The sequence below is a fragment of the Pan paniscus genome, chromosome 1, assembly GCF_029289425.2.
Source record: "Pan paniscus chromosome 1, NHGRI_mPanPan1-v2.0_pri, whole genome shotgun sequence".
Taxonomy (NCBI): Eukaryota; Metazoa; Chordata; class Mammalia; order Primates; family Hominidae; genus Pan; species Pan paniscus.
Window position 1 is genome coordinate 193665409 of NC_073249.2, and position 27696 is coordinate 193693104.

A 27696-nucleotide genomic window follows, 5' to 3' on the forward strand; every position below is an offset into this window, starting at 1 on the left:
CTGAGGCACAGAGAGGTTGAGGGACCAACCTAAAGTCCCACAGCTAGAAAATGGCAACTCGGGAGCTTACCATCCAGTCCTGTCAGAGCCCAGTGCATAGTCCAGCTGGGATGTCTCCTGGGGTATCCTGCAAGAGCTATGGCTTTGCAGTCAGCAAGCCAGGTAGGTCAGTAGGACTCATCGGGAATGTACTTGGGGCTCCAGGGGTGGCTGTCACTCTGATGTTCCACTGCTGGCTGCCCTGTCCCTGCCTTCCCCCCTTTCCCTCCCATCCTCTCTCGTCCTTGAGACATTGAAACCCCAGCCTGGAAAGAAGTTGGAGCCTGCACCCAGCTCTACGGAGCAATCTCAGACAAGACTCTTCCCTCCTTCACCCCTCAAGCAACTCCTGATTGCCAGCCTTGTACCAGGCTCTGGGATGGGCACAGGGGTGCAGAGCCAAGGGAGATGTCATTCCTACCCAGCAGGGGCCCACTTACTAGCCAGGGAGACAGAAAATGTGGGACAATGTATTAAGACTGTTGACAAAAGGCTCTGGGAACATCCAAGTGCCTGAAAGAGAGGAAAGTTATCTCTGAAGAGGTCACTTTCAAGCTAGGTCTTGCAGGATGAGTAGGAGTTTGCCAGTTGAATACAGGGTTTGGGTAGGGTCATTCTAGGCAGGTGGAGTTGCAATGCAGTGGCGCTAGGGAGGTAAGCTAGGGTTAAATTGAGAAGGTCCTTGAATGCCAGACTAAAGAGTTCAGCGTTTTACTACGTGTCAAGGAGCTAAAGAAGGTTCCTAAACTCAGGATCATCTGTGATTCATTTGGCACTTTAGAACGATCACTCTGACAGTGAGTTTGCTGGCAAACACAAGAGTTGACTTGTAGACCAAGTGAGTTGGAAAGACCTGTGGGACCCCAGAGGGATGTGTTGGGGAGACTGTTGGAAAAATGGGTGTGGCACTCAGGAGACAGGCAAGGCCATCTATATGGACTTGGGAACCATCCTTAAAGCAGTTCAAGTTGAAAATGGGGGCAGGTGTACAGGGTGAGGATGGAAGGCGCTGACCTGGATGAGCCCCGAGGAACATGGGAGGCAGAGAGGCAGCAGTCACAGAGAAGGGAGGCAAAGCAGAACTTTCAACTAGGAGAGGGTGGCGAGTGGGCTAAGTGCTGCAGAGTGGTCTAGCAGGAGCCAGAGGAGTAGCTGCGGAGTCTGGGCGCCTGTGGAGGGCAGCTCCAGGTGGTGCAGGGACGACGGACCCCATCTTCCCCATCAGCAACATGCCGCTGCAGAGGCCTCCACCCTCCCCGGGTGAGGGGGCTCAGGAAGGCCACAGCAGCCTGGCCGTGCATCCCCAGCCTCTCGTCCGCCCCCCTTTGTCTGCCTGGCGTTCTGGGTGGGCATGTGCAGCGAGGCTGGCCCACCGCCAGCAGTTCTTCCTGCAGGCCAGCAGCCGCGCATCGGGGAGGGAACAGGCCCTAATTGAGCCTTTGTAGAGCCTCCCACAGAGCCCTGGGCACTGAACACAGTGGGATTTCTGACTCCATGAACTCCCAGCCAGAATCCCACAAAGTAAAATTGCAGAGGCAGGCCCCACATGCTGCTGCAGCCTGGCCGCACTTCTATAGCCCGTGTCGTCCTGATGTTAAGCCCTTCCTCATGCGGCTCCCTCTGCCTGTTCCCCTGACCCCCAACTGACATCCTGCCCATCCCTCAGGCCCCGGCTCAGAACCCGTCTCTCAATGAAGACTTCCGGGAAACGCTTATTAGAATTGCAGTCTTCAATAACCAGGCTCTTTCTCTGCGCCTTGGAGTGCGCACAACACCACCCCCTCATTTCATCTTCACCACAATCCTACAATGCAGTTTTTGTTACCCCTTTCACAGATAAGAAAACTAAGGTTCACAGCTCTTAGGCAACTGACGTTGCCATAGCTAGAGACCCAGAGCTAGAATCCTTACGCAGACTGTCAGGCACCAAACCTGTGCCCTTCACTACTTCACCCTTCCTGAGCCTCACAGTGCCCTTGGGGGCAGAGAAAACCATGAAAGTTCATGCTTACCTCCCTGATCCTGTCCACAAACACCAGTCCTTGCTCCTTAGCCAGAGGGTCCTAGAGGTAACAGGAGACAGCGAGTAACCACCAAAGTTTTCTCAATACGTTGCAATTTACAAAGCTCTTTGATGTCTGTGATCTTGTCATCTTTCCTTGAGCCCCCTGAATGAGCCCCATGAATGATTTTTGTAAAATAAAGACTTCAGCCGGGCACGATGGCTCACGCCTGTAATCCCAGCACTTTGGGAGGCCAAGGTGGGCAGATCACCTAAGGTCAGGTGTTTGAGACCAGCCTGGCCAACATGGTGAAACCCCATCTCTACTAAAAATACAAAAATTATCCGGGCATAGTGGCGGGCTCCTGTAATCCCAGCTACTAGGGAGGCTGAGGCTGGAGAATCGCCTGAACCCAGGAGGTGGAGGTTGCAATGATCCGAGATCGTGCCATTACACTGCAGCCTGGGTGACAGGAGCAAAACTCCATCTCAAAAAACTAATAATAATAAAAGCAAAAAAAATAAAGACTTCACTATGTCCTTGAGAGAACATCTTCACCCTGTCCCCTAGGCCTCACTCCAGCTCCCTCATCCCTCCTACCCCCAAGCCAGAAACCTGGGCATTATCCCCAGCTCCTTTCTCTTCTGTACCCCTCTAGCCAACACAGCAGGGTCAAAGAGGCTGCCCTCTAGATGTTTCTCAAACCGTGTTCCTCACCATTGCTGCTGCTCCTCTAGTTCAGGCCTCATTTTCTCACCTGGGCCATTTCATTAGCTATTTAATGGACCACATAGAACATGCCCATCCTTTCCTACCACCATGCTTTTGCATGTGACATTTCCCCCACCACGCGTGCCCTTTCCCACCCTTTCCTCTCTGTGTGTCAAGGCTCTCGATTTCCTCCTCTCACCCAGAGATCACCCCATCTGCTCCCCCAGCCATAACCCCTGACGACTGTCCCCCACAGTCTTCCACCAAGAGCCTGCGGACCACTATCGGCGAGGCCTTCGAGCGGCTGCACCGGCTGCTGCGTGAGCGCCAGAAGGCCATGCTAGAGGAGCTGGAGGCGGACACGGCCCGCACGCTGACCGACATCGAGCAGAAAGTCCAGCGCTACAGCCAGCAGCTGCGCAAGGTCCAGGAGGGAGCCCAGATCCTGCAGGAGCGGCTGGCTGAAACTGACCGGCACACCTTCCTGGCTGGGGTGGCCTCACTGTCCGAGCGGTAAGTGCCACCTGCCGGGGCCCTCCCCGGCTGACCATCCCCTCCTCGACCCATGCTGGGCAGTGGGAGTGGAGGCAGATGGGATCCTTAGCAGAGAATTCTTTCATTCAAATCTTCATCAAACATTTACGGGACATCTGCTATGGGTAGGAGCATGAAGCCTTGAGTATGAAGCCAGTGAGGCTTGAACTAGAGGAGCAGCAGCAATGGTGAGGAACACAGTTTGAAAACCATCTAGAGGGCAGCCACTTTGACCCTGCTGTCTTGGCTCTAGGGGTGCAGGAGAGAAAGGATCTGGGAATAAAGACTTCATATATTTACATTATTATATATGTAATATATTCTGTATACATTATAGATAGTAGGTAACATTTAATAGTGTTTACAATCATATAATATAAATATATTACATATTATTTTATTTATGATAATGTTGGCATTACGTGTTACTATATAAAGGCTTTATATTACTGTAACCCTCTCAGTCCCTTTGAAAGTAGTTACCACTGTCATCATCATTTCATGCATGTAGAAACTGAGGCTCCTGCTGGGCACGGTGGCTCACACCTGTAATCCCAGCGCTTTGGGAGGCCGAGGCGGGTGGATTACCTGAGGTCAGGAGTTCAGGACCAGCCTGACTAACATGGTGAAACCCCGTCTCTACTAAAAAAAAAATACAAAAATTAGCCGGGCATGGTGGCAGGCACCTTTTGTCCCAGCTACTCAGGAGGCTGAGGCAGGAGAATTGCTTGAACCCAGGAGGCAGAGGTTGCAGTGAGCTGAGATTGCGCCATTGCACTTCAGCCTGGGCAATAAGAGTGAAACTCTGTCTCAAAAAAAAAAGAAAGAAAAAGAAAAAAACTGAGGCTCTGAAAAGCTACATCAGTTGGCCAAGGCCCCCTATCTGGTAACTGGTAAGCCAGGATTCAAGCCTAGGTCTCTGTGACCCCAAATCTTCCCTTAGTAGTAATAACACTTAGTCATTGGTTTGTTGGTGATCAATACTGATTGCTAAGATCATGAATTTGGCGTTGACCGTGAGCCGAGCACTGTGCTGAGCATCTGTATATGTTATGCCATGTAATTCTCACAAAAAGCCTAGAAGGCTGATGCTAGCATAGCACCCATTTTAAAGATGAGAAGACTGAGGGAATGGTTAGAGAGGCCAGAAGCAGCACAAGCAGGCACTTGAATCTGAGTCCCACAGACTTCTCACTCATGACCACATCCTATGCCAGCTGCCCTGAAGGTGGCTGCGGGGCCCCTGGCATTGGGGCAGGAATCCAGTCCCTGGTGCAGCCCCCTTTCCTGCTCTCCTTCCAGGCTCAAGGGAAAAATCCATGAGACCAACCTCACATATGAAGACTTCCCAACCTCCAAGTACACAGGCCCCCTGCAGTACACCATCTGGAAGTCCCTGTTCCAGGACATCCACCCAGGTAAGGCATGGGTTATCATGGTCCAGAGCTAGGTGGGGCATGTCCCAGCACAGCCCAGCCCCGTCCTAAACACAGCATGGGGCAGTTGGGGTGAATGAGCAGAGTGCCTTGCTGAGCACCTAGTGTGTTCCAGGACCTGTCCTGGGCACCTGCACAATCACTCAGCTCAGTGGACCTTCATAACACCCCAGGAGATGGCTGGGCGTGGTGGCTCACACCTGTAATCCCAGCACTTTGGGAGGCTGAGGTGGGTGGATCATGAGGTCAGGAGTTCGAGACCAGCCTGGTCAACATGGTGAAACCCTGTCTCTATTAAAAATACAAAAATTAGCTGGGCATGGTGGCGTGCACCTGTAATCCCAGCTACTCGAGAGGCTGAGGCAGGAGAATTGCTTGAACCCAGGAGGCAGAGGTTGCAGTGAGCTGAGACTGAGCCACTGCACTCCAGCCTGGGCAACAGAGCAAGACTCCATCTCGGAAAAAAAGGAAGAAAAAAAAAAACATGAGATAGGTTCCATTAGCAAACCCATTCTCCAGATGAAATGACTGAGGCCTGGACACTTCATAGACTCCTTCTATACAACAGGGTATATAAGAGTTCACATCAGGAACTGTTCTAGGTGCTGGAGATACCATAGTGAGCAAAACAGGCAAAAGTCCCTGCCCTCACGCATCTTACATCCTAGGGTGTGAGATAGAAAGTAGACAAAAGTAAATCAGAAAAATACAGAGCATATTAGATACTGACAAAGAATAAGGAAGGGGGCTGGGAAAGGTGAGACAGGATGGAGATTTTAGACAGGTGGTCCAGGAACCAGCCCGCACTGAGAAGGAAGCATTAGAGTCAAGGGCTGAAGAAGAGTGAGCCACGTAGGTATCTGGAGGAAGAGTGTTCCTGGCATGGGGACAGCAAGTGCAAAGGACCTGAGGCAGGAGTACATCTCACTCTCACCAGTCTCCCTCTGTTTCCCAGGCAGGAAGAGCAAGGAGGTTAACGTGGCTGGAGGGAGATGAGTGAGAAGGAGGGTCAAGGTGAAGAGACTGAGAAGGTAGCAGTGGCCAGACACCACGAGGGTCTGTAGGCCATTGTGAGAACTTTGGATTTTATGCTGAGTGAGATGAGAGCCAGTGGAGGGCTTGGAGCCATGAAGTGACGTGAACTGGTTTAAGTTTTTTAAGGATCCCTTTGGCTAGTGGGTTGAGAATAGACTGAAGGGGGTGAAGGATGGGGGCTGGGAAATGGGTTAGGAGACCACTGCATAATCCAGGCAAGAGGTGATGTGGGCGTGAAGCAGGGTGGTGGTAGTGGAGGGGGTGGGAAGGGGTGGGATTTAGGACATATTTTGTAAGGACAGCCAACAGGATTTGCTAGCGGATTAGCAAATCCAGGTGTGAAAGAAAGAAGACGAGGGAGATAGCAATTATTTCAGCCAAAGTGACTAAAAGGATGAAGTTGTAAGCCTGTAAGGTTTGTGATGCCAATTAGTTATCTCAGCACTGATGCTGAAAAGGCAGTAGGGATGACAAGCCAGCAATACAAAAGGAAGGTCAGCACCGGCATCATTAACATATGGACAGCTTTTAATGAGCCTGGACAAGATCACCTAGGAAGTGGGGGTGGATAGAAAAGAGAGGGCTGCCCTAACATCAGGAGCCCCGGAACACTCCTAGAAATCAGGGACAAGAGGGGGACCCAGCCAAGGAGACCGAGAAGGAGCAGTCAGAGGGATAGGAGGGCAACCCAGGTATGTCCTGGAAGCCTGGAGGAAGCGTTTCCAGGAGAGGGTGGCTAACAGTGACAAAGGCTGCTGAGCCAAGCATGGGAGAACCCAGAAGAGACTATTCTCCAGATTTAGCAACAAGGAAGTCATTGGTGGACTTGATGAGAGCTGTTGGGTGGAGCAGTAGGGGCCAAAGCCTGGTTGGAGCTGGTCCAAGAGAGGTGGAGGCAATGCTTGAAAGGAGTTTTACTCAAGCGAAGGAGAGAGAGTGTGGCAGTGCTGTTTTTTATGATAGAAGAAATACAGCATATCTGTGAGATGATTGGAAAGATCCAGTAGAGGGGACAGAATTAAGGATGTAGGAGAGGAAGTTGCAGGAGTGACAGCCTTGACTGCTGCCCAGCCTTGACTGTGATCTGCTGCATGGCTGAGAGCCAGCTTCTGCTGGGAGCCCAGACAGTTCATCTTCAGGAGCCCAGAGAAAGTAGAATAAGTGGGCACCAAAGCCAGTGGGGCAGTGGTGGGCGCTTGGGGGATTCTCTTCTGATGGCTTCACCTTTCTCAGTAAAGCAGGAAGCAAGATCATCAGCAGAGATGGGAGCAGGGGATGAGAGGTTTGCAGAGAGAGAAGAAGGTCTGAAACAGGTTTCTAGTAGACTTATCAGGTGTTGGGACTGGGAAATCAGTGCCTTCCCAAAATCACAGATCCCCCCCAAGGGCAGATTCAAACTGACTGGCAGCAGAGAACCCTGTGTGTTCCTGAGTCAGGCACGATGTCCTTTAGAGGAGAGACCTGGATAGAGAAGTGAATTCTCCCTGAGAAGTGGGAAGTGTTATTATCCTCATTTTTTCAGAATAAGTAACGGAGGCACAGAGCTGTTAGGAACTTGTCCTTGGTCACGACTTGGAAATGCTACAGCCAGGACTTAAACCCCAACGTTGGGCCCCAGAGCCTGTGCCCTTCCTTACCTACTAAGCTCACTGGCCATTCTCTGACCTCACACACACCAGGAAGGAGGCTGGGGAGACCAAGGCTCAGGGAGACTCACTGACTCCCTCAGGTCACACAGGGGTCAGAGTTCCTTCCATCTGGCTGGATTCATTCTTCTGTTCCACAAACATCAAAAGTCCCTCAAGGCACGTTCAAGAGTCAGGGGAGGCCGGGCATGGTGGCTCATGCCTGTAATTCCAGCACTTTGGGAGGCCAAGGCAGGCGGATCACTTGAGGTCAGGAGTTCGAGACCAGCTTGGCCAACATGGTGAAACCCCGTCTCTACTAAAAATACAAAAATTAGCCAGGCATGGTGGTACACGCCTGTAATCCCAATTACTCGGGAGGCTGAGGCGGGAGAATGGCTTGAACCCAGGCGGTGAAGGCTGCAGTGAGCCGAGATCGCGCCACTGCACTACAGCCTGGGCAACAGAGCGAGACCTTTTGAGACGGAGTCTCGCTCTGTCGCCCAGGCTGGAGTGCAGTGGCGCGATCTCGGCTCACTGCAAGGTCTGCCTCCCGGGTTCACGCCATTCTCCCGCCTCAGCCTCCCGAGTAGCTGGGACTGCAGGCGCCCGCCAAGACGCCTGGCTAATTTTTTGTATTTTTAGTAGAGACGGGGTTTCACCGTGTTAGCCAGGATGGTCTCGATCTCCTGACCTCATGTTCTGCCCGTCTTGGCCTCCCAAAGTGCTGGGATTACAGGCGTGAGTCACCGCGCCTGGCCACTTTTTTTTTTGGATACGGAGTTTCGCTGTGTCAACCAGGCTGGAGTACAGTGGCGTGATCTCGGCTCACTGCAACCTCTGCCTCCTGGGTTCAGGCAATTTTCCTGCCTCAGCCTCCCAAGTAGCTGGGATTACAGGCACACGCCACTGCACCCAGCTAATTTTTGTATTTTTAGTAGAGACGGGGTTTCACCATGTTGGCCAGGGTGGTCTTGAACTCCTGACCTCGTGATCCACCCACCTTGGCCTCCCAAAGTGCTGGGATTACAGGCGTGAGCCACCGCGCCCAGCCTCAAAAAAAACAAATTTAATTAAGAAAAAAAAAAAGATCTAAAGATGGTTCCATATAGCTGAGCAAGATAATGGAAGAGAGAATGAGAAGCTGGCAGGCCCCAGATCCTATAGGGCTTGGAATGCCAGGCTGAGGTGCCTGGACTGCCTCTCCGAGCTGTGACAGACATGGAGCAGGTGGCAGCTGAGGCTAGAAGGCTCCCCAGGCTCCCTGCTCCAGGGCTGTCCTGGGTCAGTGACTGGGGAGGGAATCGGAGCCTCGGATGCACTTTTGCCTCCCAGAACTTAGTCTCAGCCTCCCAAAGTGCTGGGATTACAGGCGTGAGCCACCACACCCGGCCCATCTTTAGATCTTAAATGAGCCATATTCTCCCTCATCTACATGTTTTGTATTCTCCCTCATCTACACGTTTGCACATGCCATTCCCTTCGGCTGCAGCCCTCTACACAATCCTTAGTCTTTGATGGCCAACTCTTACTCTCCTTGGCATCTTAGTTTATAAAACCTTCCTCTGAGAAGCCTTCCTGGATTTCTCAAGGCAACCTGGGCTTACATGGTCTCACTGTTTTGTCATTGTCTGTGTGGCTGTCTCACTCACTAGACTGTGAACTGTGAGGGTCAGAGGCCAGGTCTGATTCACTCCCAGCAGCTAGCACAGCAAATGTTTGTCGATAAATGCATAAAAAAATGAATGGATCCTAGTCTCAGTTCTGTTTCTAGAATAGCGCCTCATATAAAATAGGTGCTTAGTAAGTATTTGTTGACTGAAGAAACTTGCTGCACAGCCTTGAACAAGTCACTGCCTCCTCTGAACTTCAGTTTCTTCCTCTGAAATAGGGATGCTAGTGTTCCCTTCTCAACTCCCTCACAAGGGAGCAAAGGGATGTGGAACTTGCCATCACCCCAGTGCAGGGTTTCTCAACCGCAGCCCCATTGACACTGGAGGCTGGACCATTCCTTGTTGCAGGGCCCCGCTCTGTGCTCTGCAGGATGTTTAGTGGCATCCCTGGCCTCTATCCACTAGATGCCAGTAGCCAGTAGCCACCCCACTCAGTTGTAACAACCAAAAATGTCTCTGGACTTTGCCAGATGTCCCTGGGAAGCAAAATTGGCCCAGTTGAGAACCACTGCTCTAGAGAAAGCTGCCTGCCAGAGAGGAGCTGAGGGAGGAACAGCCTGTGCTCCAACATCCTGCCCAGAGCAGAGGCCCCTGGGGAGTTCAGAGAGCAGCAGCCTGGTTGGCTGGGCCCCTTTCTTTGTCTGTGGGGCCTGTGAAGTCAGTCTGGCTCCTCTGCCAGCACCAAAGCCCTTTATGTCCAGATGGGAGGGGTGCCCCCAGGGACCTAGCCCATGGATTCTAGCAGCTTCCTGCCTGCCCCTCCCCTCCGGCTCAGGCTTCCTATTGGGTCACCTGAGAACCCCATCCAGCACCTGTCACTCCCCTGCTCTGGCACTTCCGCCCTCCCCCACCTCCCACCCCTCTATCCCACCCCCAGCCTAACATTAGGAAGCTCTCCTCCAACTGTGACCTTCTTACCTACCTGGTCTAAATCCCCCAACTCCCAGGCACAAACTGCCTCCCCAGCCAGGCCAGGCAGCCCATTGTCCCAAGGACACCAGGAGCAGCCTGCCTTGCTCCTGCCTCCTCCCCATCCTGGGCTGCTCTCCCCACCCCCTGCTAATCTGAATCCAGTCATTTTGAGTCCCAGCACATTCCTTGCCTAGCTGTGTGACCCAGAGCAATGCACTCCCCTCTCTGAGCCCCCGTTTCCTCATCTGTAAAACCAGGATAGTTGCATTTCTCTCCCAGGGTAGCTATGCAGATTAAATTATTTGTTTGTAATAATGATCCTGTAACACTTAGTAAGTACTTGATTCCTGTCTGTTTATTGTTATTATCATCATGAATCGACAGATGGTTCCCCAGTCTTTTTTTTTTTTTTTCTTTTTGAGACGGAGTTTCGCTCTTGTTGCCCAGGCTGGAGTGCAATGGCACAATCTTGGCTCACCACAACCTCCACCTCCCGGATTCAAGCGATTCTCCTGCCTCAGCCTCCCAAGTAGCTGGGATTACAGGCATGTGCCACCATGCGCCGCTAATTTTTTGTATTTTTAGTAGAGACAGGGTTTCTACATGTTGGCCAGGCTGATCTCGAACTCCGGACCTCAGGTGATCCGCCTGCCTCGGCCTCCCAAAGTGCTGGGATTACGGGCGTGAGCCACCGAGCCCAGCCTCCCCAGTCTTGCTGAACAGGCTTTCTGGGGCCACATGCTGGGAAGAGCATGATGTGAAAAGACCTCAGCTGAAGTTCCAACTCTGCTTCCTCTCCAAGTGGCAGCTTGAGCAAGCCACTTACCTCAGAGTTGTCTCCTTGGAGCCTCAGTCTCCTCTTCTGAAAAATGGCTAGAACAATCTGTGCCCCTGGGTCTGTCGTGGTGCTCCCATGAGCTAGTGAATGTGAGAATGTTTTTGCACATGTCTGCCCTGTACATCTGAGGGACTGAGGAACCTGGTTTTTTAAAGGCCTGGCCAGAGGAAAACGCTTACAGCCAGCCTTTCATGTTCTGTCAGGCCTCTGCATGCTGGAAGCCTCTGTTCTTGAGAACAAAGAAACACAATCCACTCACTGCCAAGCAGCTGTGCTGGGCTGTGCCCCGGGAGGGCTTTCTCCACTGCTTGGGCAGAATGTGATTGCTCAGTGGTGGCCGGGAAACATCTCCTGGGACCTCCACAGTCCATGATCCTTCCTGAATGCCTTTGACCTCAAGGTCTCAGAGATGCTTAAATGAATGGAGAACACACCTGGAGACCAGACGGGCTGCCTCAGTGTCTGGCTTGTTTTTATAAATCTTGGTGTCCCGGGACTTAGAAATGAGCTCTGACCTGTAGAATAGTGAGCCCCCAGGGACTGCACTTGTTTTGCTGGGCCTGTCACCTCCTGGGGATGAGGGACAGATGGAGGAACTGACTTCTCAGAGGGGGAAGGGGTGTTGCCATGCCCCTTCTAGGTCCCTTTCTGGTCTGAAGGTTGTTACTCCTGTTAGCCCTAGCCTCGGGGAGGGAGCCCCAGGAGCCAAGACCCTGTGTTAATGATGCGTGCAAGGCCTTAGAGGTGGCTTCAGCTAGGGTGCCACACCCTGCCCCAGCCTCACCCCTTGGGGTATAGAAGTCTCCTAAGAGTCAGGCCACACCCCCGCCTAAGAGAGTGGCAGGCCCTGCCCCTAGGCCAGCCCAGTGAGTGGCAGGCCCTGTACCTATCCTGTCCCCTGGGCTTCAAGCAGCACAGGTCCGCTCGCCAGGGCTGGCATTCAGTGGGTCAGGATTTCCTCCAATCTGCAGGCTCATCTTTGTCTACTGGTCTCAGACCCACGGAGAGCCCCCTTGTCTCCCTCTTAGGGTGCCCTCCCACTCATCAGTGGCACCACAAGTGGCTCACATTGTCCTACATAAGCTACAAGTCTGAGGCTGAGCCCTTATACCTGCTCGAGGGTACCCCCCGCCCCACACCCGTCCTTCTGCCCTGAGCCTCGGTTGCTGCCTGTTGCTGGTCTCAAATCACCCAGGCGCCTTAGATATCATGCCTAGGTTCCCCCAGCACTCTGAACTGCTGCTGTTCATGCCTGGGCACAGTGCATCGCTCTTCTGCCCCTCCGCTGTCACACCTGAGTGTGATCCACATCCCACTGTCATAGGGGTGGCCCACCTATGTCTGATTAGGTTCCTCTTCTCAATCTAGCTCTTCCCCCTACCACACACTCCTCCTACAGCTCCCTCCCACTCCCACCTCCCGACCCCACTGTGGGAATTCCCCACATTCCACCAGGCAGGGGCCCCCTGGTTCTGACAAGCTGCCTGTGGCCAGTCAGACCACAGGGTGAAACATCCAGCCACCAACTCAGTGGCCGTCCTCTCTTGGTTCCCCGTCTTCTATGTCCCTGGACAGAGGATTGAGTTTCCATTGACCCCTCTATTCACAAGGCTAATTACTTCCATACAGCCCTCTAAGTCCAAAGGACAGAAACAAAGAGGGTAAAATGCAAAACTAAACTTACTCCTGGCAAAGATCATGGAAGGAACTTGATATAGGTCACTGGTCCAGTGGGTATATGAACAGAGGCACAGTTCAGGGACTGGCTGTAGCTCCCTGTTGGGGACAGTCCCCATCATTGAGGCATCTTCTTTCTGCACATCAATGCAGCCAACAGAGGCAACTGAAGTAGGGAGAATGCTCCAGCCAAGCATAACCATGTCCCTACTTCGCCAGTAAAGGAAAGAGCCAGAGAGCTGGATGTCCAAGACCCCAAGGAACGGAGGCGATTCCTTCTTCCCACTTTTCCTCATCTCTGTCTTGCTGTTGCCTGGAAATGGTCATTCAGGCTAAGGAAAGCCAATCCCAGTTTCCTCCTTCTCCTCTGGCCAGTTATCAGCTCCCTCAGGGAGCAGAGAGTAAACAGAGATCTTAACAAGGGTTCATGAAATTTTTAGTCAGACCTGCTAAGCCGGTGTGGCCAGCCCAGAGCCAGGTGATGCAGCCCATGCCACCTGCCCAACACAAACATGGCCAGTTTAATTTGGTGAGTCTTTCCGGAAATGTGCCACAAGCCAGGCCCTGGGCTGGGCTCTGGACACACAAGGGAGAGCCCCATTAGACAGTACACGGTCCTTGCCCTCTTGGTGCAAATGGGGAAATAGGGCAAAATGTGATCACAGAAGATAATACCCCACGCCAGTATCAGGGCACAAATAAAGCTAAAGAATTTCAGGCCAGGTGCAGTGGCTCACACCTATAATCCCAGCACTGAGAGAGGCTGAGGCAGCAGGATCACTTGAGGCCAGGAGGTTGAGACCAGCCTGGCCAACATTGCGAAACCTCATCTCTATGAAAAATTTAAAAATTAGCTGCGCATAGTGATGCATGCCTATAGTCTCAGCTACTCAAGAGGCTGAAGCAGGAGGATCACTTAAGCCAAGGAGTTGGAGGCTCCAATGAGCTATGATGACACTACTGCACTCCAGCCTGGGTGGCAGAGTGAGACCCTGTCTGTATTTTTTTTTAAAAAAAGAAGAATCCAGCACAGTGGCTCACGCCTGTAATCCCAGAACTTTGGGAGGCCGAGGTGGGCAGATCACTTGAGGCCAGGAGTTCAAGACCAGCCTGGCCAACATGTTGAAACCCTGTCTCTACTAAAAATACAAAAAATTAGCCGGGTGTGGTGGCGCGTGCCTATAATCCCAACTACTCGAGAGGCTGAGGCATGAGAATCACTTGAACCTGGGAGGTGGAGGTTGCAGTGGGCCAAGATCATGCCACTGCATTCCTGCCTGGGGGATAAAGCAAGACTCTATCTCCAATAAATAAATAAGAAAAAGAAGAGGCAAAAGGAATTTCAGAGGACAGAATGAGCACATCTGCTGGGTGACCAGGAAGGCTTCCCAGAGGGTGGGCCTTTTGAATTGAGCCTCTGGGGGTGGTTGCAACAAGCAGAGAGGAGGAGGTGGAGGGAACCGTGTAAGCAGAGGCTTTGGACCTAAATGGGGTAGGGGGCAGAAGTGAGAGGTTGGCTGGGAGAAAGGACTGGCACTAGACTGCAGACGACCTTGGTTAGTCCTGGCTCTGCCAATATTTGCAGGATGACCTAAGTTTGTCATGTCTCCCCTCTGGGTCTCAGTTTCCTCATCTGTCAAATGGAAGAGTTGGCCTAGAATTCATGTTTTCAATCTTTTCAGACCCATTGTCTACTTTTCATAACAAATCATGTGTAATATCTCAAAGATAATATAACCTTTTTATAATTTCAAGTTTAACCTTTTCACAATTTCAAGTGTTGTTTGTGTATATGTACATAGATACATACTCTGACTATTAATATGAAGGAAAATAGAAGGAAATTATTAATAATAAAATATTTTGTATGTCAACATGTAGATGCTCACCCACAATCACATTAGAAAACCTAGCAAAGCAGCCAGGTCCTCTCGTCATAGGTAAAACACCATCCTGCCTCAAATGCCTATACAGGTAGGTTGTCTCAGTCAGTGGTGTTGCCCTTAGGGATGTATTTTCCAACAAAGCAAACAGTTCTTAGGGAAGTTCCAAACAAAACAAATGCAGCCTTCCCTTCATTTACACAGTGGTTGCATTCTGAAATATTCAGTGTATATTAAAACTGCAAAAAAAATTTCATGTTTATACATGAAATGGAGTTAGGTTATAGTTTCTTATCCTTATAAAAAAGATTTTTCATCCACATGAATGTCTGCTGGGACACGTGAAAATCACTGGGAGTCGGGGAAGGTGTGGGGCAGAACTTCCCTTTGCAGAACTGTCCTGTCCATTTCGTGGTCTTTAGCATCCCTGGATCCCAGCTGTTGTTAAGACAACCTGAACACACTCACCAATTTCCCCATTCCCCCTAGGGGGCAGTAGCAACTGGATCATCTGGAAGCTCCCTTCCAGCTCTAAAATTCCCCAATTCTAGGCCTTATTCTGGTTAATTCAACAAACATTTGCCAGTGCCCACTATGTGCTCCGCCCTGGGCATCAGGCAGTGAACAAGCAGCTGTAGCCCCTGCTCCCCTGCAGACAATATCTGGAAGGACCTTAACCACCACCCTTCCATTCTACAGAGGAGGAAGATGAGGCCCAGAGAGGGCAGACTTGTATTCAAGGTCACACAGCAGGTCAGAGGCCTCCTGCGTACCAACCAGAACTCTGCCCTCAGGAAGGCACTGCATCGTGGGTCCACAGCCTTCTCCCCACTCATCTTCTCTCCCTCCTCCAACCCCCACAGTGCCAGCCGCCCTAACCCTGGACCCGGGCACAGCCCACCAGCGCCTGATCCTGTCGGACGACTGCACCATTGTGGCTTACGGCAACTTGCACCCACAGCCACTGCAGGACTCGCCAAAGCGCTTCGATGTGGAGGTGTCGGTGCTGGGTTCTGAAGCCTTCAGTAGTGGCGTCCACTACTGGGAGGTGGTGGTGGCGGAGAAGACCCAGTGGGTGATCGGGCTGGCACATGAAGCCGCAAGCCGCAAGGGCAGCATCCAGATCCAGCCCAGCCGCGGCTTCTACTGCATCGTGATGCACGATGGCAACCAGTACAGCGCCTGCACGGAGCCCTGGACGCGGCTTAATGTCCGGGACAAGCTTGACAAGGTGGGTGTCTTCCTGGACTATGACCAAGGCTTGCTCATCTTCTACAATGCTGATGACATGTCCTGGCTCTACACCTTCCGCGAGAAGTTCCCTGGCAAGCTCTGCTCTTACTTCAGCCCTGGCCAGAGCCACGCCAATGGCAAGAACGTTCAGCCGCTGCGGATCAACACCGTCCGCATCTAGTCCAGGCTGAAGGAGACCACAGCCTCCTGTGACCACTGCCACCTGCAAGAGCCCTGCCCAGGAGATAGAAGACCTGGACTCCGGCCCACCGTGGCCACTGGAGACCTCAGGCCAGTTGTTTACCCTCCAGCCTCCAGTCTGTAAAATGGAGGTTGCATTCCCTACTTCCTAAACTCTCTTCCAGCATCGATGTCCTGTAGCTCTGACCTTGATGGGGATACAGCTTTGATCCAAGGATGTGACATGGCTTCTCCTCAGGGCAACCCCTGCCCAACCCTCATCCCCATCTTCTCAGGGGCAGGGAACTACCTTCCAGTGTCTCCCTCCAGCCCAGCCCTGACCTCAGGAAGTGTCAGAGCATGGCCAGTAGTTGGCAGCCCGAAAGACACACAGCACCCTCTTATGTCCCATGGCCTAAGACTTACCCCTGACCAAGCTAGTGATGGGCCATTTACCCTTGACCCCAGTCCACAGTGGACACAGGTAGTACCTGGTCCTAGGGTTGCCTGAGAGCCAACCTCTCCTGCCACCCCCACACCAAGAACTATATGGTTCCTACTTTTCCCACTGATCTGCTGGTCAGTGATGATGCTGTGGCCTGTGGAAGGCACCTGGTAGTTGAGTCCACACATTATAGTCATGTGCCACCACCTTCCTGCCCACAGGCCCAGGGACAGGGTGAGGGTATACCCAAAGCTGATGCAGAGCCCATTAGCCTAAAAGCAACTGCAGGACAAGCCTCCCTGGATGATCGAGGTCCCCAGTAGCTCTGAACAAGAGTCCAGCCAACCCTCTTCAGCCAGGCCTCTGTGACCTGCTAGGGTGCAGGAGGCTTCCAGAAGCAGTTGTTGTAATTAGGACCCAAGCACTGGGAGGGGCTGTTGGCTGGACCCCTTGTCAGACTTGGCATCTATCTCAGTTAGGATCCTGCTGCAGAAAACAAGAGCCACTTGTAGCTGGTTTAATTAGACAAGGATTTACTACCTGGCCCCTGGTGGCTTGCAAAATTGTTGGAAGAGCTGGAGAAGCAGACTCTGCTGAATTTCCAGGAACAACTCCCAGCGCCAGATTCATCATGTCTGTTGTGACCAGGAAAGCTGCCCCCATCTGCAGGAAGACACTGTGCCAGAAAGCTGCTGACTGCAGAACTAGGCTCCCTCTGCCACGGTCCGTGCCAGCCAATAGATGTCCTGAGGCCTGCCCCTCTCCCACTTCACTCAGTTCCCAAATCTAAATTTTTACAAGAGATTCTGTTTGGGGGAACTTAAGTCAGATCCAGAACCTTGGCTGCAAGGGAGTCTGGGAAATGTCGTTTTCCTCTTTCCAACTTCAGTCATACAAAAAGGCTCACTAGAAGGAAGTTAGGGTGGGTGGAGCAAGCCCCACCTGTGTTTTTCTGCCACAGCATCCAATCGTGAAGAACTCGGGAGAGGGCGGAGTCCACATCTAGGGTTGTCCTGCCCCTTGGCTCTATCCCTGCCCAGAGGTGGGAACTGGAGGAGTGGGCTGCAAGACTGAGCCTAAATGTCTCCCCGGCCTTGACTTTTCTTTCTAGTCCTGGGGCCTAGATTCTGCACTTGGGGTCTCTGACACAACACACCATCCCAAAGTAGCCAGAAGAGCTAAACACAGGGGGTTCTTACAATGGCTGCCCCCGCCACCCGGGCCTCCCTTGGGCAAAAGGAATTGTCAGCCCTACCCCAACCCTTCAACTACCAGAATCTGGGCCACCCCAGCAGTATTTTTATTTAAAATGTTGCCCATTTTATGAGTTATGATCAATTTGTATTAAATTAAAGTTACAGATGTCAGTAGCCAGTTCCATTCATTTTGACAAACACACAGGCCCACCCAGCTCTGTCCCAGGCAGTGCACACACATGAGCATAGCTAATCCACAAAGCAGCCCGGCTGGGTAAATGGTATTATGCTCATTTTACGGAGGAGGAAAAATGAGGTTCAGAGAGAAGCCAAGACTTACCTGGAGTCCCATATCCCATGCTGGCAAGTGCCACACCACAAACCTGTCCAAAAACTTACCAGCCAGGGAAGGCTGTCAGTCTTTACCTGGAGGAGAGGTGGTGGTAGTCTTGGGAGCAGGCAGCGGGCAGCTCATGGGGCAGTGGCAAGAGCCTGGTCTCGGGAACCACACAGACCTCAGCTCAAATCCAGGCTCCATCACTGTGTGACTTTAGAAAAATGACTACCCTCTCTGGGACTCAGTTTTCCCACATGGAAGATGAGGATACCGATTTCACATAATTTATTGGTAAGCTGTAAAGTGCAGTGCACTTAAGGCGGCCCTACCCTATCCCCCCAGCTGCCTCCCAGAGTCAGTGCCTGGAGCTGTATGGGTTTCCTGAACCTCTGGGCTGGCTCTGACCCAAGAAGTCTGTCTTTCTCCTTATGGGCTGTGACGGGTATGGAACCACCTAGACCAGGACCATCCTGAGGTCCATCCCACCTCTGACTGATGAGGAAGCATCCTGGCTGGGAGTTAGGACAGGCTCTGCATGTGGACACACAGGCTGTGCACACTTAAGTGGAAAAGACTGTCGACTAAAGAAGAAATACCAAGCTTTTAAAGAATTAAAGTTCACTTTACTTAGAAGTCTTACTGAGTACTATAGACAGGCCTAGAGCCCAGCAGCGGCCCTTTAGAGAGGTTCTATCAGTCGGGCCCAGGACAGTATTTTAGCCAACTGCTTATATACAGGTGGTGGAGGTTTAGTACACGCAAAATCACATCACACTTGCTCAGAAGTAACATTAAAGCCGCCGGGCGCAGTGGCTCATGCCTGTAATCCCAACACTTTGGGAGGCCAAGGCAGGCGGATCACCTGAGGTTGGGAGTTCAAGACCACCCTGACCAACGTGGAGAAACCCCGTCTCTACTAAAAAATACAAAATTAGCCGGGTGTGGTGGCACATGCCTGTAATCCCAGCTGCTCGGGAGGCTGAGGCAGGAGAATCTCTTGAACCTGGGAGGCGGAGGTTGCGGTGAGCTAGAGATCGCGCCATTGCACTCCAGCCTGGGCAAAGAGCGAAACTCCGTCTCAAAAAAAAAAAAAAAAAAAAGAAGTAACATTAAAGCGGAATCATATATCAACGTTTGCATGTAAGAGTGTGTCTGGGCTACAGATTACAGAGGCATAATCATGAATGCCATCCGACACTATCTTCTGTACAGGAAAAGGCAAGGACTAGGTTTATTTATCTTTTAAGGAACGTAGTGACTCAGGCAAGAGACATGGGGGCCATGCCCACTGTTCTGTCTTGTCTCCAAAGTATCCCTCCACAGAGCCGCACATGGTCACAGAGTCAGAGGCTTGTGAAATTATGCTGGCAAACGGAAATGAGGGAAGTAGCTTCTTCCATTTGCTACTGTGTCTCCCAGGCCACTGGGTGCTCTCTGCAGTATGCAGGGAGTACAGCACCCCTGGGAGCCCTGGACTGGTGTTGGCTTTCTGTTAAGTCATTTTCACCCTAAGCCATTCTTGGCCTCCTCACCCACAGAATGAGGGAGGTTAGGCTGCAGGCCACAGGTGGATCTTCATCTACAGCCTGGAGCTGGGGAGAGGGAACCACCCCAGTCATTGACTTGCCTGGGTTTCTAGGAAGAGGAATGAGAACGAGGATGGGAGAGGGGCTGTTGGCAGGGGTGGGTGGAGAGGTCTCTGATTGTCTGATGGAGAGCAGCCCAGTTCACAGGGAAGTGACTGGGGTGATTCTGAGACTAGAGTATCCCAAGCCCTCCCCCATCCTCTCAGATCCCTGTGACTGCTCTAAAACCACACCCTCTCATTTTGGCTCAGTGGATCTGTCTTTGCTCAGCCTTCTCCCTCTGGGGTCGGAGCACCCCCTCCATGGCGCATTCCACCTTCTCCCCACTCAGCCTCAGCAGCAGCTCCAAGAAATGCTGGCCACTTCCCAGGCTTTACTCACAGTTTCCAAGTGTGTAGAAGTAACTATAGAGGCCGAATTTGCATTATCAACTGGGGACTCCTGGAAATGGGGGTGTCTCCAAGAGATATATTTGATACACGTCCAGAGAATTCCTGAAGGAAAGAATCTGGGGTTGTCAGGCTGATATCATGAACCCCACATTTAACACATTAAGTGAAGAGAGGGGACAAAGGCCAGGCTTGGGAAGGAAGGAGGGATCAACAAAGGCCTTACCCAGGACAGATAAAAATGATAGAATGGCAGTAACCCCATTTGGAGCCCCCATTTGTAGTCAGCGAGCAAAGTACTGGTCCTTTTTACACCTTATCTAACCATCGAGACACGCCCCTGCGGTTGGTATCATTATCTCAGTGTTTGAGCAGGGAAACGTCACTTCCCAGAGGACCCACAGCCAGTACTCGGCAGAGCTGGAAATCAAACCCGGTCCATCCAAAGCTAAGGCCAGATGTCTCTTTACTGGACCTCTCTGGAAATGCTTCTCAACTTTGATGATGGCTCCAGTGACAGGCAGCAGCCACCAGGACTGTGATCTCCCTGGGATTTAAAGTGGGAGGTTAAACCAGGCTCCACGCCACTGCGGAATTGTGCAATTGTAAGTGAAGTCTCAATTGTGAGCCAAGCTTCTCCCAGGGTCAGAGGTGGAGTTAGAAAGGCCCCATGTGACCCTGAGCAAGTCTCTCTCCTTCCCTGGTCCTTAGTTTCCCCATCTCTATTGGGGAAGGGTTAGGTATCTATTCTAGTTGATTAATTGCCAGGGCCTGAGCTCTGATGGTCCAGGATTCTGTTAAGTCTAATGTTAGGTCCCACGGCTTGCCCTGCTCAGCACCTAATAAGGCCATTAGCTCTGGCTCCTTCTCTCTGGGGTGGCAGCAGGGACAGAAAACAACAGAGATAAGTTCTCTTGGCAGCACAGAACTCAGCTCAAGGGCTCTGGGGATGGGGCCTTCCCTCCTGCCAGGGAGGCCATCTCGAGAGGCTGACTGCTCACACCTGGGCAGCACTCTGTCTCCTCCCCTCCTGCCTGGGTCCCAGCTCTGTTCACCACCCCAAAGCACATCATCACAAGGTCAGTTGCAAAGGCCCAGTATCACAGGCTTAAATACAGAGGGCTAGGAGGGAGGTGGGAGGTGGGAGAGGAAGGTGGAGTACTAACAAAGGTGCTGAATTATCACTGCCCATCAGGACACGGTTATTTCCCCTTACTCTGGGACACCAAAGATTCTACACAATCTTCCTATAATCCTGAACCACAAAAGGGAGGCACAGCCTCCAAAAAAAAGTAGGAGAGGGGAGGGGGGAAGTCCTTTTATTTTGAAATGTGTTCATTTTTCTTTGTTTTGTTTTCTATCTTGATGAAAAGAATGTATTTTTAAGCCTAAATACAAAATAGTACAGTTTTCTATTTTTTTTTTAAGTTCCAGGATACATGTGCAGGACGTGCAGGTTTGTTACATAGGTAAATGTGTGCTATGGTGGTTTGCTGCACCTATCAACCTATCAGAACAGTTTTCTATCTGCTTTAAAAATTTCAACAGTTCTATCATATTTCTATTACAAAATGCTCCCCCCTCCCTTGAAATTAGATGAAGAGGGGGAAGGGTTGACACTGTGGACCAGAGACCCAGGGACTTCCTACCCTGATGTCATGATAAGGGCTGGGGAAGGGCTTTCAGGAAGCTGGCATCAGAGGCACAAAGCTTCAGGTCCTGGTGAGCTTCCCAAAACTGTGAGACTAGATGTGATCGAATCTGAATGCTGGAAGGGTCTGAGTGATCCTCCAGTCTAACCTGAAGCCCAGAGAGGGTTAGTTTCTAGCTCCACATCACACAGCGTATGGTGGAGCTGAGATGAGTACTCAAGTGTCCTGGTTCCCAGTCAGCACATAGGGGAGGGAGATTGACCAACTGAGAGGGCCCCAGCCCAGGCAAAGAAAAGGAACACAGGCCAGGCTGGAAGGGACAGGGCCAGAGCTTAGGAGGGAGGTGCTCAGAGGAGAAGGGTCCCACATCTAAGAAGGTCTGCGGGGGTACAAGAGGGCCTATCAGAGTTGGGGGCTGCAGCTCCTCCGAGAGGAGAAGGAGGGGGCAAAAGGGTGATCAAATCAGGAAGTCCTCCCTGGGGTGTGCATGCCAATCAGCATCACAGGCCCCAACATGGCTGATGAGAGATCCCTGATCTCAGCCCTGCCATTTACATAGAAGAAAACTGAGACATAGATGCAAAGACAGCAGCCTGCAGGGCACAGTCAGGGCCAGATCCCAGTCTCCTGACTCCCAGCCATCGGCTCTTTTCATGCAAACTTCAGTCTCCCTCTTGTGGATTCTGGTGTCTCCTCCTACCCCCTGGGAACCTGGAGCCTGAGCAGAAGGAGAAGGGGAGAGAGGAGGGTTCCAAAAACCCCAGGCACCAGGAGCTGGGTGCCTTCCTCTGTTGTCCTCTCCAAGGAGAAGAGAGAGCTGGCCTGGACCTCCAGGGCAGAGCCACTTCATACCTGCCCACACCTGGTCCTCCTTTGCTGGCAACAGAGTTCAGAGCTAGCACCAGCCACAGCAAGGACAAAGCCCAGCTCAGGCAGCTGCTGGAGCTGCAGGGAGTCCCAAGTAAGTGAAAGCATTGGGACTGATGGCCCAAGGGGGTTCCCTGATTTCATGGCACTAGAGAAAGCCCTGGGATATCAGGTGGTTTGAATGTTTTGAAGTCTTTTTCCCCAGAAAAGAGGCTCTTGCCCCCTCACTCCCTGCAGGCTGAGCCCCTGTGCCTGCTTCCTCTGCTTACCACATACCCCAGGTCAAAGGCCCTCCCTGACCAAGCTGCCAGATCTGCCAATCAGAAGCGAGGTCCTGGGGCCCAGCAGCACTGTTCTTGCCACTGGGAGAAGGGAGAAGCAGATATGGGACCTGAAAGGTCACCAAAAAAAGCAGACAGGCTGGAGGTTTGTGCCTCTCACCAGGGTGGGGCTGTGGGTCGAGACCTGGGTAAACCCCAGCTCTGTCTCTGACTCACCAATGACCCTGGACAGCTCCTTCATCGCCACCGTAAGCATCCCTGTTCCTCATCGGCTGAACAAGAGGGACAGGCAAAGGTTCTAGCCTGAGGCAGCTTCCTGGGTTTGTCCATTGGTACCCCTCTCTCCCCCCTTTCCTCTTAGGGACCCCCCTCTGACACACTCCTGGAAGGTCCTTCCCCACTTCTTTCATTCCTCCATCAAAATTTACCCTCCGGTGTTCCTCAGGTTAACTGGCTTACTGTTTAAGATGTCTCCCTGTCTACAACCTATGCACATTTATAATAGGAACCACTCCCGGAAGAGTAGCTGATGGTGGGATCTTAGAAACTCTGACAAGCAGCAGAGGAAAGATTATGGGGAGGATAGAAAGAGATAGGGGACTTCTCATGACACCATATGGCAGCACTACAGCAGCTGCTGGTGGCTCCTGTCTTTCCAGCTGATCTGTCTCACTCTTGCCCCCATCCTCAGCACTCAGCCCTCCCCACCAGCAGCCCAATACAGGCTAACGGCCACGCACCACAGCCCTTCTGTTTGCAGGGGCTTCCTCTGCAGGAGGAAAACAACCTATGCATACAATGTTAGAATCAGACATGTGGACCTTTATGATCCCACGTGGAGAATGATAAGCATATTTATGGCCTTAATGAATCTGCTTTTGGAGTACTCTTCCCCCTACCTAATGCCCTCCTTTTCCTTACTGTTGAAATCTTACTCATCCTTCATGTCCCACTCAAGGCAGGCTGTGTCAGTCATCCAGGTCCAGGAGATTCACTGACCCTGGGCTTTCTAAGAAGGACTCTGGGTCTCCCACTGCCACTAGGCATGAGCATCTCAAGATGGGGATCCTGTCCTATGGTTTTGCATGCTGGGTGCACAGAGAATGTCAGAAAATGTTTTCTGGCTGAAAAGTAGCTAATGTCAACCTGTAATTGTGAAACTACCCCATCTCCAAGATGGGAGGGAACTTACAGACCAGAGATAACCCCTCCCTGATGATGCTGAGCCCCCAGAGCGACCCTCACTGATCATTCCCCCGACACCTAGATTTTGTGCAGGGAGAGCCAGGGAAAAGAGGCAGAGACTAGGAAAGTTATTTGTTTGCTTTTTTAACAAATTATAACATAACTTGTGCTCATTTTAAAAAATGAAAATAAACAGTAGAAATTCTCATTCTCCTTCTTCCCCAGTCCCAGAAGTCAGCAGCTATTAACAGTCAGTGCGAGTCTTGCAGGCATTTTTGCTTACACACAAACAAATGTCATTTTCTTTTACACAAATATGATCATCTTTCACATACTGTCCATCTTTCTATGTGTTCTGTGGTGTAAGTAGAAGCCCAACCCTTTCCCCTGCCACCTCCCTGGACCTCGGGCTCCTCAGGCTCCTACAAATGAAATTATTGGTCAAAAGATTTTCTCATTTAAAATGTGTTGCTTTCCTGGGTCGTTTTATTTTCTTGTAACATGCTCATTATAGAAAATTTGGAAAATACACAAGACACAAAGGAGAAAAATCATCCATCAGCCACTGTCCAGAGATAACTGCTGCTAGCATTTTGATGATAAGGTTTACAGTCTTTCTTTCCTTTTCTTTTTTTTTTTTTTTTTTTGTTGTTGTTGTTGAGACAGGATCTCGCTCTGTCACCCAGACTGGAATGCAGTGGCACAATCACAGTGCCTCAGCCTCCCAACTAGCTAGGACCATTATTGGGCGTGCTAATTTAAAAAGAAATTTTGCAGAGACAGGGTCTCGCTATGTTGCCTAGGCTCATCTTGAACTCCTGGTCTCAAGCAGCCTCTCCACTCGGCTTCTTAAAGTGTTGGGATTACAGGCATGAACCACTGCACCTAGACCAGCCTTTTTTCTACGTGAGTCTATTCTACATAAATCAAACCACTTTGCCTATTGTTCCATAACCTGTTTTTTTCCACTTAATAAAAGATTGTTATTCCATGTTAGTCTACAGCATCAGTTTAGTATGCTGTGTGACCTCAGGGCCACCTTAGAAGCCTACTTTTCCTAACCCCCATTCTGAGTAGGGAACCTGCTGCAGCAGATGCCCAGAACGCTCTTGCTCCAGGGTGTAACCTCTGCGTACTGGCTCCCTTTCAGGAATAAAATGCCCTGAGAAGTCCCTGAGCACTTGCCTCCTCCACCTCCCCTGAGCTGAAATCCCAGCACCCCACTGACGGTTATGCAGTCCCCCTGCAACTTCTCCGGCGCCACCTACCGGTGCAGTAAGTAGAAGCCTGCCCCTTTCCCCTGCCACCTCCCTGGACCCTCAGCTCCTCGGCTCTGCTGCCAACCCAAGACCCAAGGTGGGGAGGATGGAGGTGGGGGCCTGGGTGGTCCTGACTGTGAGGCAAGGGAAGCCCTCTGGACTCAAGTTGGGCAAGTGACAGTGCCACTTGCTCTTGTACCGTGGCCAGCTTTCCCTCAGAATGATGAGACTGAGGAAGGGACAGGGGCAGGTAGGTATCAGAGGTGGGCCAAGGAGGGTGCTGAGCCACTTGAAAGTTTTCTGGTTCCCAAAGCAAATACCCAGCTTCCCAGCCCAAGCCCATACTCTGCCCAAGGAATTTACTAGCCAAATAGTGTGGTTAAGTGTGGTGTTGGGCAAGATCCCCCCTCTGGGGATCTCAGTCTTCTTACCAATTATACAAGGGGAAATATAGCCAGGTGGTTTCTAAGCCACCTTCCCAGCTCTGAAACTCTAAAACCCAACTGGAATCCATGTTTTCAAATGCTCTGTTTTCTCTCAAAGTCCCTGTACGCCTCATGATTAGTTGAATCCAATTATAGACCAGGTCTGGTTTGAAATATCATTAACATAATAATTATTATGGGCTGTCCTCTCATTTAATCCTCACAACAAGCATAAGAGGAGATACTATTTTTATCCTCTTTTTACTGATAAGAACACAAGGTCCAGAGAGTTAAGATGACTTTCTGCTTATGTGGCAGAGCTCGGATTTGAACCCAGGGCTGTGTGACTCCCAAACCTGTGCTCCTTATTAGCCTCCAGTCCCCATACTACCCTGTGATAGGTGTAGGGATCATTCTTCCCTTGCTACAGTTAAGGAAACTGAGGCCAAACAGAAGAGATGTTTTCCTCAGGGTCACATAGCAAGTTCATGGCACAGCTGGGTGAACCCAGGCTCTGTGTCTCCCGGCCAACTGTCACTCCCCCACTCCCAACAAGCACTGGCTGATTTTCTTTTCTTTTTTTTTTTTTTTTGGAGACTGAGTCTTGCTCTGTCACCCAGGCTGGAGTGCAGTGATGCGATCTTAGCTAACTGCAACCTCTGCCTCCTGGGTTCAAGCAATTATCCTGTCTCAGCCTCCCAAGCAGCTGGGACTACAAGCACGCACCACCACGCCCAGCAAATTTTTGTATTTTTAGTAGAGACAGGGTTTCACCATATTGGCCAGGCTGGTCTTGGACTCCTGACCTCTGATTCACCTGCCTCGGCCTCCCAAAGTGCTGGGATTACGGGCGTGAGCCACCATGCCCGGCCTGGCTGATTTTCATAGACAGTTGTTGGGGAACCAGAAACAGCCCCTGGGGCCAGGCGCAGTGGCTCAGGCCTGTAATCCCAGCACTTTGGGAGGCTGAAGCAGGAGGATCACTTGAGGCCAGGAGTTCAAGACCAGCCTGCCCAACATGGCGAAACCCTGTCTCTACTAAAAATACAAAAAATTAGCTAGGTGTGGTGGCATGCACCTCTAGTCCCAGCTACTCGGTAGGCTGAGGCATGAGAATTGCTTGAGCCTGGGAGGCAGAGATTGCAGTGAGCCAAGATTGTGCCACTGCACTCCAGCCTGGGTGATGGCGAGGCACTATCAAGAAAGAAAGGAAGAAAGAAAGAAAGACAGAGAGAGAGAGAAAGAAGGAAGGAAGGAAGGAAGGAAAGAAAAAGAAAGAAAGAAAGAAAAAGAAAGAAAGGAAAGGAAGAGAGAAAGGAAAAGAAAGAGAAAGAAAGGAGGGAAGGAAGGGAGAAAGGGAGAATGGAGGGAGGGAGAGAGGGAGGGAAGGAGGGAAGGAAGGAAGGAGGAAGGAAAGAAGGAAGGAAGGAAGGAAGGAAGGAAGGGCTGGCCCCTGGGCTGGAGTCAAATGCCCAGAACTGAACAGGGATGGGGGCAGTCAAGAAGAGAAGGCCATGTTTGCTCAGACAAGCTTAGGTCCACCTTCCCCAGCTCAGTCCAGACAAGTATTGGCTTTGGGCAAGTCCCAAAGAAAGAAATACATTACCTGCAGGGTGGGGAGGGAGGGCTGGGCCTGGGGACCCCTCACTGTGCTCTTCACTCCCTCACTCCCTCATTCAATCGCTTACCCAACAATTCCTACAGCTTGCTAGGCACTGAGATAGGCAACAACAGCCGCATCCCAGGTCTATATCAAAGAGCTGATGGTGACCAGGCAAAGATAGCACATAGGTTGAGGACTCAGGAGAACAAGAGAGGCTCTCAGGAACTCAAGAGAAGAGGTTCCTCCTGGAGGAGGTTCTGCTGAAGCTGAGACCTGCATGCTGAGTAAGTGCTGGGCAAAGTTGTCCAGGAAGGAGGAACAGCATGTTTGAGGGACAGGAGGCTGGCAATGAGGCTGTGTGGCTGAGGATCCAATGTGAGACCAAGGGCAAAGCAATGGGCTGTGGGCGATCCTGAGGGCAACAGAGAAGCCTTGCTGGGTTGCTGTGAGAATGAAATGAGTCGAAATAATAGTAATGCCTAACGACAGCTAGAATTTATTGAGGGACTGCCACGTGCCAGGTGGTCTCTTACTGGGGTGGGCCACATGTCTGGCTCATGGTAAGTGTTCAGAGCTTGCTTGTGGGGAAGCACATGAATAGCGTGAAGGCCTGGCAGCATGCGGACCTGGGTTGTTTTTGTTTGGTTTGTTTGTTTGTTTGTTTGTTTTTGAGAGAGTCTTGCTCTGTCACC

General features: G+C 51.4%; 2 protein-coding genes across 4 annotated transcripts in view; one reads left to right on the forward strand and one right to left on the reverse strand.

Moving 5' to 3' along the window:
• Positions 1–17594, forward strand: part of TRIM62 (tripartite motif containing 62) — a 37042-nt gene extending 19448 nt beyond the window's left edge. For both annotated transcript variants that reach the window (XM_003812543.6, XM_034960681.3), the window contains 3 exons: positions 3010–3266; positions 4590–4705; positions 15230–17594. In XM_003812543.6, coding sequence (XP_003812591.4) covers positions 3010–3266; positions 4590–4705; positions 15230–15780 — 924 coding nt within the window. In that variant the 3' untranslated portion in view covers positions 15781–17594. The remainder of the gene's footprint in view (positions 1–3009; positions 3267–4589; positions 4706–15229) is intronic.
• Positions 1–27696, reverse strand: part of ZNF362 (zinc finger protein 362) — a 178713-nt gene that overhangs the window by 139296 nt on the left and 11721 nt on the right. The window contains exon 2 of one of the 2 annotated variants that reach the window (XM_034960693.3): positions 2052–2102. The exons of the other annotated variant lie outside the window; for it this stretch is intronic. Coding sequence (XP_034816584.3) covers positions 2052–2102 — 51 coding nt within the window. The remainder of the gene's footprint in view (positions 1–2051; positions 2103–27696) is intronic. 2 annotated transcript variants of the gene reach the window in all.